The sequence below is a fragment of the Lepidochelys kempii genome, chromosome 3, assembly GCF_965140285.1.
Source record: "Lepidochelys kempii isolate rLepKem1 chromosome 3, rLepKem1.hap1, whole genome shotgun sequence".
Classification (NCBI taxonomy): Eukaryota; Metazoa; Chordata; order Testudines; family Cheloniidae; genus Lepidochelys; species Lepidochelys kempii.
The window spans coordinates 115,505,095-115,517,183 of NC_136382.1; the positions used below are offsets into that span (position 1 = coordinate 115,505,095).

A 12,089-nucleotide genomic window follows, 5' to 3' on the forward strand; every position below is an offset into this window, starting at 1 on the left:
GAAGTAGGCAGTATTTGAGACTACTCACATTATTTAAAGTTAAGTGCATGCTGAAGAGCTATCCTGGAGCAGGGCCTTAATTACCAGTAATTAGAAATAAGCAGGCTTTTGTGGCTTTATATTTCAGCCAACATATAGGGATTGGCTCTTCTGCTGTAACTGTTACTGCTTTAGTGCATTGTAGTGCTCACTACAAGCTCTATAACTTCATGGTGCTGGGAACTCTCAGGAAAAATGCACGGAGCCCAAGAGCTGGGAACTCCTAAATGATGAATTAGGAATCACCCATAATTATTTTAATCATCTCAGTTCACGCTTGGTGTTAATTAAGTATTCATAGTCATGAAGATGTTAAGGCTAATTCCTTTGCCATGTGCCGCTTTCATTCCCAAAGACCCACAGTTTAACATGTGTAGTACCAGTGGAATTCGCGTAGTATTGCCCTTTGATCTACAGAATTCCTGGTATCATAACTTTAAATGGATAAATACTCAGAGGCACAAAGAAATCCAGTGTGTCTGCATTTTGTGAAGAAGGTTACTCTTGCATCTTCCCAGTTTACAACCTTAAACTGTGTGACAATTTTTATTTTCCCCCTTTCCTGTCTCTCATAGGCTCAGATTTAAAAAATAAATTGAAGTAGCAGATGGTTTGACATTTAAAAAAAAAATTGCAGCTGTAGTTGAGTGCATGAAGAACAATCTAGCCTTTCACTTCGTCAAAGGTATATATGCACAGTGTGATTATGCGCTTACAGTTGCAGGAATGTAACTTTATTTTATTGTCCCCACAGATGAGCACCATGCCAGGACTTCCTACAAGGCCTTGTTTCTATGACATTGACCTTGACCCAGACACAGAGCAAGTAAAAGGGTTGTTTTGAGAGAGGTGTCCAAGTTCAGGTGGGTAATGTATAACAGTGTTTAATGGGCTGTTTTCTTTCTCACTTTACAAAACTACTAATTATTTCCAAGAGTAAGAAATTGGTAGAGGTTTTGTCATTGATGCATCAAGGAACCAGTATTGAGGTTTGGGAAATATTTGTTTCATTATTGCATCATATTGTATGGATATATGGTAATAGCTGGTACTAAGTCCTCAATTGGTATAAATTGGCTTGGCCATTGGCTTTAATGGAGCTATGTCAAACTATACCAGGTGAGCATCTGGCCTTCCACGGGGCCAATCAACAGAGCTTTTATTTTCTGAAATCATCCCTAATAGACATGTCTAATCTAACCTTGCATATTGCCTCTGATGGTGATTCCCTTTCACCGCCTGTTTTTGTTGTTATATAGATTTTCCCAATAGTTTTTCCAGAAAAAATTCTGCCACATCATAAACCCATTATTACTCTTTGTTCTGTCCTCTTAAACAGAGACTAACTGATCCCTATCCTCTCTATCATATGACAATATGTTTGAGAGAGACAAGGTGGGTGACATAATCTCTTTTATTGGACCAACTTCTGTTGGTGAAAGAGGGGACAAGTTTTCAGGCTTCACAGAGCTCTTCCTCTGGTATGGGAAAGATCATTAGCATGTCACAGCTACCTGATTGCATTTCACAGACCTGAAGAAGAGCTCTGAGGAGCTCCAAAGCTTGTCTCTCACCAACAGATGTTGGACCACTAAAAGAGATTACCTCACCCACCTTGTCTGTCTCATAGCCTGGGACCAGCATGGCTACAACACAGCAAACAATATGTTTATTGTATGTATTTGAAGACTTTTTTTCTTCCATTTGTTTTTCTGCACACTTTTCAAATCCAGGGCTCTTCATCTTTCCTGAGAAGGTGCATTTTCCAAGCCCCTCATCCTTTTTACTCTAAATTTCCTCTAGCTTGTCCATCTTTTAAAATCAAAGTGGTTACCAAAACTGAATTCAGAACTCCAGTTGAGGCTTAGAACATGCCAAGTGGTGTAGAATATTGCCTCTCTTTACACATAATAACCCTGTATAAAATCAACTAATGAGGCTTTTTTGTTACTGTTACTCATTCAGTATATCATAGATGGTAACTCTCAGATTCTTCTCAGTGACGCTACATTCTAGCTATTCTTTGTCTGCCCTATATTTAGGATAAATAGGTTTACTTCATTTTAGTATGCCCCAAGTACCCCAAAAAAGCAAAATTAACTGTTCATATGTCTATGCTGTAAGATAGTATCCTTCAATCTGGTCAGGGCAGACTCTTACATTTTCCTGTATTCTTTCTATTACAGCAAAAACTGGTTAGACTGAAAGTTAAATGATAGGTTTAGACAATTATCTTATGTACTAAGTGCCGTTGGCTATTTACTGCTGTGTAACTCTATGCATAGCAGTTCTTGGTACATACCCTGTTGTTTTGGGAGGAATTAACAACACTATAAACTAAATGGATATTTGCTTAGAAAGTGGTATGTGATCCTCTTTGAACAATCTAAAATGACAGCAGAATCCTAAGGTAAGACCTATACACAGACACGTGTGCTTTCTTCAGTGAAGTGGTTCAACCACTATGTTTGCTACTTTTAGTCTTGTTAAAGGCCATCATACCCAAAGGGCAAGAAAGAGTTTTCCTTTTTGCTAAATACATCTTCAAGAACAATAGTTGGAAAACAAATAAGAAACTCTCCTCCCACTATAAGGGACTTTGCTTCGGAGTAATATACAAAGTGAAAATGTTGAACTTGGTTTTTTTAATCAGCTTGGGTATCTTTTGGGGTTGAAGAGGAAATGCCAGTAAATTAAACTCTAATCAGGTTCTTGAGAGTTGTGTGCATCCCAGCCTATAACAGTAAGGCTATGAATCTATTGGGGATGTGCTGATAATATCAACCACATGAGGAGAGAACCCTGTGAGTTTGAGTTCTGAAGACATTTTGACGATAATATGTTGAAAAATATGGGCCTAGCTTTTCCAACGTAGGTACCTACAGTTAGGCACCTAATAAGTGTTCTGATTTTCTGAAGTGCTGTGGATATGCAGGGCCCATTAACTCCAATGACAGTAATGAGCATTCAGCACCCCTGGGGTCAGATCCTATGTGGTTTTTGTGCATCTTCCCTTCACTCCCAAAATGCTGAGGTCTGAATAAGAAGTTCATTAGGCTTTCTAGGGACCTGGAAAAAAAAGTAGTAGAGCTAAAGACAGGGAAATAAGAGAAATGGCAGAATTAAAAAAACCAAAAACCTTCCCCCAATTTTGATTTCTCATTTTTTTCCCACCACAAATTATATGTGCTATCGTAAACTGACTTATATTAGCCTAGTCGAGAATCATTCTCTGAGTTCATTTTTCACCCATGAGAAAGGTCTCGGCACTGAAGCAGCCTGCCCCAAGGGCAGATGGACTGCACGGAGGTATGCGTGGGTGTGTTCATATGATGACAGCTACAGTAATTTTCTGTCTGCTTGATTGAAACTCTTTTGTTGTGGTCATAGTGTATAATGTAAATTACAGGCATATTGTATTTTGCCAGCTAAGATGTGGCAATTGTAAAGTATTCAGAGATTAGTCCAAGAACTACAGCTGTTTCATTATAAACACACATGCCTAGCTGAGAACAGTTGTGCTAATGTGCATTCTGTATCCCATTCTGCACATTGCTTAACCTCATGAGGCTTTATAAGGATATTCAAACAGGCAAAGTTTGTGCTACTAGAACAATTCTCTGGTATGCCTTGCTAATCCTGAGCTAAGCTTTGGACTCCCATCAGTCTGCCTGACTTGTCAATACTGTTAATAAAGCTGGTGATAGTTCTCACAAGATTCTGCAGAATAGTACAAGTCATGGTGTGTACTGTAGTGTAGCTTGGGGTTTGTATGAATTTTTAGAGTATATGCTAACCAAAAAATTAATTGAAAAAAAGTCAAGGTTGAAAATACTTTTCATTCAAATGCAGCCAGTGCTCAAAGGACAACTTCACACTTTCTTTGCAAAAAGTACCATGAACCATTAAAAAACACCCAAGCCTTCTGAACCTAGATAATGTAGGTGTCTCCTGTATCTACCCTCCTCTTACCAGTTACCAGACTTCCATTCTTTCATTGTCCTTGAGTTCTTGTGACAGGCAAAATGTTCTTGCATTTTACCCTTCCTTCCAGGCCTGAGGTGAAGCAGGATGATTTGCAGCATAAAAAACTGATACTGTGACACTCCTGCAGCTTTTCTAAAGAGCTGTTAACGTAGGTCATCTTATGCAAGGCATTATGAGGTGCATCAAACCCAGAAGGAAGTACAAAACAGGAGACTACAACTGCCTGATGACAGAGAATATAAAACCGTTTGAGAGGAGTTTTAGCCTGTATTCATTCAGACTTAGTCACCTGGAAAAGAGGTTCTTGAAATCTTTTTTCTCCTTTTGTCATTCTTCCCCCTCCCCTTTCTTTCCAACTTTACCTTTATTCCCCTTCCAGTCTATACCTATCCTGCATTTTAGGCAGCAGGAGTTTGGAGGTCTGTAGAAGAAACTATCTTTTTGCCACAGGGAGAGAAGAGGCAAGTACATCATGTCACTACCTAGCAACATCATACATACACAATGTGTCTGGCAGCTTGTCTACATTACCCACTGGATCGACGGGCAGCGTTCGATCCAGTGGGGGTCGATTTATCGCGTCTAGTCTAGACGTGATAAATCGACCGCCGAGTGCTCTCCTGTCGACTCCAGTACTCCACCAGGGCAAGAGGCGCAGCCCGAGTCGACAGAAGAGTGTCAGCCGTCTACTTACCGCAGTGAAGACACCATGGTAAGTAGATCTAAGTATGTTGACTTCAGCTATGTTATTCACGTAGCTGAAGTTGCGTAACTTAGATCGATCCCCGCCCACCTACCCCCACACCCGCAGTGTAGACCAGGCCTGGATCTTGAGGGAACTTATCCAGTTTACCTTTGCCCACAATGGGCCTTTGTATATGGGTGGGGACAGAGCGTTTTCCTATACTTTAAGCCCCCTTAAGAAAACAGAAGAATCTAAAATCTCCATGTATACAAATCCACATTTTTAGAATTGTCCCTTGATTTTACATCCAAATATTACTGTACTGCTAACCTTTGTTGATTGTACACTCTTCTTATATTGCTACCTTGGGGAGAGATGGAGAATTAGGGACAAGAACATGTGAGGAAGAAAGATTGTTAAAGCAGGATATGTGTGAGAGAGAGAGAGAGAGAGAGACTAACTAAACTGTACTTAGTCTATTATGGTCTTTCTCCCTTTCCAGCTTCTGCATGTACTTGTCATGTTTGTGTCTTTTAATTGCCTACATAACTCCTTGAGAATACATTGTAGAGTCGTCTGCTGCCTTTGTTAGTGCATTGTATGCATTAATTACAGCCTGTGTAGCAAAATTTCCCAACACATTGTCTCACTTCCATTCCCAGTTCCCTTCTTTTGTATCTGTTACCCTCTAGAAATTTCACTCCTCAGAAGTTCAGTCATGTCCTATTCAGATTTTTAATGACTCTGGAAGAAATCATAGCCCCACTGCATGGCAGACCTACCATTGACTTCAATGGGCCAGAGCTTCATCCTCTAAGCCCATTTTAATAACCTTTCCACATAATGATAACCACGGTGACTCTTGATTATGCCCCTTCTGAATCTTTCCTAATTCTTCACTAGAATCCCTGTAATATGACTCCACAAATATATTTATTTGAATTTCTAAAAAGCCTACCTATCCTTTCACCATGGGCTCACATATATTTAAATAGAGAAACAGGTGACACAAAGCAAGTCAACAGCAGTGCACACCCCTTCAACCTGTTAGATTTAACAAAAACCCTTCGTCTTTATCCCCATATACAGTACCTATCACAATGGGATCCAGTTACAAATTGGGGGTGGTAGACACTACCTCATCAAAAATTATAACACAATACTTCACTTGTGATCCTGCCAGCCCCTTTGTTACATTGCCATAATTATCTCCTGTGAGTTGTGCTTTATTCTGCTGTTGATACACTCCATATTTCTGTTTGCTTTCTTAATTGTTGTTAGATAGTGGGGTTGGGATTGTATTTTTCTATGCAGTATTTCCCCCAGATCTGTCTGCTGACAACTTTCTCTCCATATAAATGGGTTGAGGTTATTCTTAATTAGCCTTCACTACCAGTGAATCATTTGTGTTTTCCTCCTGGAAAGGTGATTAGTGTTTATATTGTTTTAGTTTCTTGATCAGTTCTTGTTGAAAATGCATCTTGTTGGGTTTTTTTTTTATCACTTTAACAAAAACTTTCCTAAATTCTATGCACCAAGTTTTAAGTCAATGGAACTCTCTATTGCAAAATGTCAACTCTTCAGAAGCCCATAATAGTGCTAGCGTGTGTGTGTTTTGTGTTTTCCTTCCATTGGATATACAGAAAGGGTTTGTATTAACTGGAAATATGTTATTTGTAGCACATGGTATAGTTAAATGTTTGATCTAATTATGCTCAGGGCAAAAACTTCTACCATTGAAACATTACAGAGCCTCTTGTCATACCTTAGCTTTTGTTTCTTTATTCCTGTTTCTTCACCCAATGAAAATTATTTCTGCAATACTTTTCTTCTTTTCCAGAATTCTGAAAATACAAACTGCTACTTCACTATTTCCTGCAATAGGAGACGAGTGAATTTGAAATATGCCTGTTATGTGTCTCTGGAGAGATATCAAGATAGACCAAAGAGAGAAAATCTACACTTCTTTCTACCCATTTTTATGACACACACAAAAAAAGTTTGTTACAAACTAATTTATTCTTGGTTTAGTGCAGAGAAATCTTTTGCCATGCTTACTCTTGCTTGCATTTCAGAATGTTTGTTTTATCGATAATATGGTGTGAACAGAAAGGTGAAATTTTCCACTCCAGGATTTTGTATTCTTTATTTGAGCTACTAACAAAAGTATTTCCTTCATCAGTGGCCATCTAAAAAATTAACATAAACAGGATTACACTGCGTGATAAAGCCTGTTGCTCTTGAAAAGTACAGTTCAGCTGCTGGCATTCAGGAGCTGAAACCACACACAAATTAGCTGCACATTTCTGAGTTATCAGCAAGTGTTGCTATGGGCACTGCTGGGGAAGAGCCAAATTTCAAATGAGGGGACTGTTGAAGAATAACAAGCAAGAGTTTTTTAATACAGAATTTGTTTCCTCTGAGGCCAATCGGCTCTGAAAAACTTAAAACATAGTATGTCCAATAGTCATAGGTACTTTCATCTGTCAAAGGCGCTTGTTACCAGATTTACAGTGTTTTTGGTCTATTTTGTTCAGTATCTTGACCATAAATCCCAAATGTCAACAAGCTTTGTTTCTTTTTAAAATCAGCTGTCTAAGGAGACAGAAGGAATGTCTGTCTTGTCAGTTTTTTGAAAAATATCAACCTCTAACCTTGTTTCCCAGTGGAGTGGGTTATTGTCATTATTCTGGAGGGTTTTTCTTAACAGTGCAAAATTGAGGGTCTGGTGTTGCTTTACAGTCAGCAGGTGGTACTGCCAGTGAAAACTAACCATTCTTTATTTGCGGGTTGTGGTATGCTGTTCCCATGCTCCAGCCACCCTCTGTAGGGACAGTTGGGTGCTGTAGCATGTTAAAAATCCAAATTGAGCAGTTCTTTTGACTTTCTTTGAGTGCCCATTGAATGAATCACTGCTACAGTAAGGCAAACTTTCACACAGTACATATTTAACAGGTTACTTTTGAATATTTCTTTTCTTGTTTTTGCTGTTTATTTTCCAAATATGTGCCTGAAAGAAAGGTCTTCCTCCTAGTGCACATGCTCCTTTGACCTGATTCATTCAGTGAACTCCTTTGCACAGTATTTTGGACATAGAAAACACATTATTACAACACCACCTAGTAAAGTGGAGAACAGCCCAAAATGTCATGCTACTCAGATAATACATTGTACACCATCAACCAAGTCCACATAATTATCAACCTAGATATAAGGGCCAGCTGCTAAAAATGTCTGGTATTTTATGCAGAAATAATGCTCATATTTAATACTTTAATATGGCCTCATTTAGGTTTCCAGTAGCAAAATGTTGACTCCATCCAGTTATTTCTGGGCACAGACAAAAGTCCTGAACCTCCGAAAGTCACATTAGTAAGCTCCAGCTGCTCTCTGTCACCCAAGAATGCATTGCACTAGGACTCCATTTCTGCCATGGAGGATCTGGCTGATAGGAAGCCTAATAAACCAATTTTTTTTAATGATTTGGTTCATTTTCTCAGCACTTCTCTATTTTGATTATTATATGCAATTTATAATTTAAAAAAGAGATGACGCCAGTTTTCTAAGCTCGTTTTCAAGAACTACAAGCTGGTACGGCTTGGTTTTCGAAAAGAAAGGCACACAATGAAAAAAACAAGCTGTCTATGTGATGAGGTGGTTACAATGATGGGGTTGGGTGCTAAACTAGGGTGTTGCACTTTTGGGGGTCCTTGAGTAATTTCAGGCATACGGTTGGTTATGGCTTTCTCCTACTAGGCTGTTTTTTCTATATAGTGTGTATCCTGTATGTGGTGAACAGGATACATATGTGTAGTCTCAAAAACAGAGCATTTTTGAAACCATGGCGCTTTCATATGACACAGAATTTTGGGCCTCTCAAGATCATGTTTTCCATTTTTAACCATCATACTTAACATATAAAACTGAGTGTGCCTCATAGCTGAATTGGATATTCATTTAAACAAGTATTCAGCAGATTGCTGAGTAGAATCTCACGCAGTATGCTTTTAGACCACCACAGTAACTGACTCTTCTTTCTTTGGACTTTTTTCTGACAGCAATCCAGAATAAAATAGAGGCTTCTGAAAATACACAGAATATTGTATTTTCAAGCTTTTGAAGTGCTCCTTCTCAGGAAATGCTCATGGACTGGTTCCTTCAATAAAAGAGCAACAAAACAATGGGGTCTGGAGAGACAATATATCATTGTCCTTTTAAGTGAAAACAGTGAAATAATGACCTGAAATAGTTTATTTCCCAAGTGACATCCTCCAGTGGTGCTCCACCCAGCTTACTCATGTCTATATATGTTATAGGCTTGAACAATGTCTCTTTGGTCCTGTTTACATCGCTACTCCCACCATGTTTGGGGACTCCATTACATCACGTGGTTCTCTAACCAGTTTTTTTAAAGAGTTTAGTCTTGCAGGGATTTAACCTTGTTTCAACTGTGTACCTTAACTGTGCCAGAGCCTTGGACGCTAGTGAGACAGCAGCACGGACTGGGGGCACAGTAGAAATAATGCTCCTTCCAGAAACATATTTTAACTATGAGGACTACTGTGTTGTAACTCGGACATCTAGCATGGAGTTACAGTAAAGATGGGACTCTAATGGTTCCAAAGCATTTGACATGTTCTGTTAACAAGGTTCACTTCACAAATTTAGCTTATGCCAGGCTAGACTCTGGGCCGTCTGTGATTATACCATACCAGCTACAATGATGTATAAACAAGCCTGTTACTAGCAAGATTTGAGCCCAGTTTTCCAGACAATTGTGGGCAGAGATTTTTGGTCTAAGAGATTTTATTAAACTGTGCCTTAGGCTCAATCTACGCTATGTTTATACCTATATTGTAGTCTAATCCCACAACTCATTTGTATTTGTCATGTAGATAGGCTCAAACACCACCTGGGAGAAAAATATAAATCTACACTTGGGGGGTTTCCTCGAATGGTTGTCAGAAAAAGTGTCTGTTCCACACTGCCTAAAGAAACTTCTAGCAACAGCCATGTTCTACCACAGGGCTTCTACTACAACTAACTCAGTTCTGACCTCAGTGCAGTGCGGATTCTAAGCACTCCTGGTTTTGAAGCATCCACTGCTATTGACCAGTGAACGCTGCATGAGGAATGTGAGGCTCTCAGAGTGATAGGATTTAACAAACCATTCCAAACTCCCATTTTATATACACATGGGTCCCCATAGCATATGTTCCAGGTAAATATTTTTAATTTAGACTATACTGTCTTTCCTCCCTGAACAATATTTCTGGTACTTATTTCTCTTACTGCCGCACAAGAGTCAGTGAAGATAGTCAGGAGTTAATGAGGTGCGTGTGATTTCTTGACAGTCATCTGGGTAGAGGATTTTTTTTTTTAATGCTACAATGTTCTGATGTATTCATCACCAAGAAATCTTTGAGCCATTTCAATCTCTTTCATTATTTCCCAGGTTTGCTTTTCCCTACTCAAATATCTGCAGAAATCTTTTGAACTAACCAATTTCAGCTTCTTCACCTATTTATCCTTTCAAGTTTTAGGGTGAGATGTTCTAAAGCACTCAGCACTGCCATCGTTCTGGTCCCATTGACATCAATGGCAGTTTTACCATTGAGTGGGAGCAGATTTAAGCCATCACTGAGCTCTTCTGAAAATCCTGCCCTCAGTGTGTTATTTTTTCCTTTCATTTGCTTTATTTAGAATGCCTTCTAGGTTATTTATTCTTTAAAGTGGAAAAAAGTATTGTGAGTATCATTATTTATATAGTGCTGTTAGGTGTTACTGGTGCTTTGTGGACTTATAGGAAGATAAGGTCCCTTACCTGAGGACTTTTCATACCACATGAGGATAGCACAGATGCTAACAGATCGTGGTTGGGGAGGAAATGTAAGAGAAAGGATTGAAGTTACAGAAGAGAAGGCAGTGAATATTGCTTATTTTAGAGAATCTAATTGTTACGAAATATTACAAGTGACCTGTATACTATGCCTGCAAATTGCAAAGTATTGTGGAATGTCAGAAGCTTTTAAAACCCACTTCATGCTGAGGTATGAGTGGTCATGAACATATTGCTATAAAAGGTTTGGAATCCTTTCACATTGCGTAGTATATAGCAATATTTGTGAAGGCTGCAGCTCTTCATAAAAACTGCAGCAGTCTCAAGAGATAAATCCTGAAAAATATCCTGGGTGAAGAGAGGAAATCAAGCAATGATATACTTTTATAGAGCCTTTTTTGGAAGATTTCGAAGGAGTTTGCAAAAGTGGGTAGCCAGTAGTATTCCTAGGAAGAAAGGGAGTACTAGTGGCACCTTAGAGACTAACCAATTTATGTGAGCATAAGCTTTTGTGAGCTACAGCTCACTTCATCGGATGCAGTGAGCTGTAGCTCACGAAAGCTTACGCTCACATAAATTGGTTAGTCTCTAAGGTGCCACTAGTACTCCTTTTCTTTTTGCGAATACAGAATAACACGGCTGCTACTCTGAAACCTAGTATTCCTAGGTTACTGGTTTGCAATATGCGGCACAGAGAAGCAACATTATGTGCTTGGTCACAGTGAGTCAGTTGCAGAGCTAGGAATAGAATCCAGGTGACCTGACTCCCTGCTCTGGGCTGTAACGCCAGACCAGTTTTAGGACATGTTCCATAATCACAATTATGGGAAAAGACGTGAACTATTTTTCTTTGCTTCTTATTTTTTATGTTAGGAGCCACATGGCAATTTCTGTATTATCATTTATATCCATAGATCTGCTTTTTTTGTACTCAGTTAATACTTAGTTGCTACCACTGGAGTAAAAACCTGACTGCACAGAAATATGTTCAAGCTACTTAAAAGTTTTTTTTTTTTTTTTGTATTTCAAAATCCAAAACTCAGTGGTGTGTACATTAAAAAAAAATAAAGTATATACCTTCTTATGGATACCGATGAACAATTTGCAGAAGTGTTTTTTATCCCCTGACAGCCTGTGGAACTCATTGCCAGAGGGGATGCTGGGAACACCAAAAGTATAATTGGGTTCCAAAAAGAATTAGATACCCTCCAGGAGCTTAAGTTCCTCAGTGGCTATTCGCTAAGGGGTCAGGGATGCAATCAAGTTGCAAAACCAGCTTTTCCTTTCCTTACCCCCCTTCTTGATGATGGTGTAAGCAGAGACTGAATGAGCTCTTCCCTGACGTCTAGTGACAAGCTGTGGAAGAAGACTTCATTAGCTGATCTCGTTTACATGGGCACACCCACCCTGCCTAGGTGCTCAGCATGATGGGATTGCTTGCCTAAACGGTCACTTTTGGCTGGTGTGGGATCCCCAGTCTCCTTGGTTTGGGGGCAGGAGTAATAAAGGGAATCAAGGACAACATAACTGTACTTGACG

The 12,089-nt window shown here is 39.2% G+C and overlaps 1 protein-coding gene across 6 annotated transcripts in view; it reads left to right on the forward strand.

Annotated features, from left to right (window-relative positions):
• The window catches only part of MTHFD1L (methylenetetrahydrofolate dehydrogenase (NADP+ dependent) 1 like), a 247,896-nt gene extending 239,588 nt beyond the window's left edge, over positions 1-8,308 (forward strand). For all 6 annotated transcript variants that reach the window (XM_073337644.2, XM_073337645.2, XM_073337646.2 and 3 more), the window contains 2 exons: positions 794-902; positions 6,552-8,308. In XM_073337644.2, the coding sequence (XP_073193745.1) occupies positions 794-883 (90 nt within the window). In that variant the 3' untranslated portion in view covers positions 884-902; positions 6,552-8,308. The remainder of the gene's footprint in view (positions 1-793; positions 903-6,551) is intronic.
• The last annotated feature ends 3,781 nt before the right edge of the window (positions 8,309-12,089 follow it).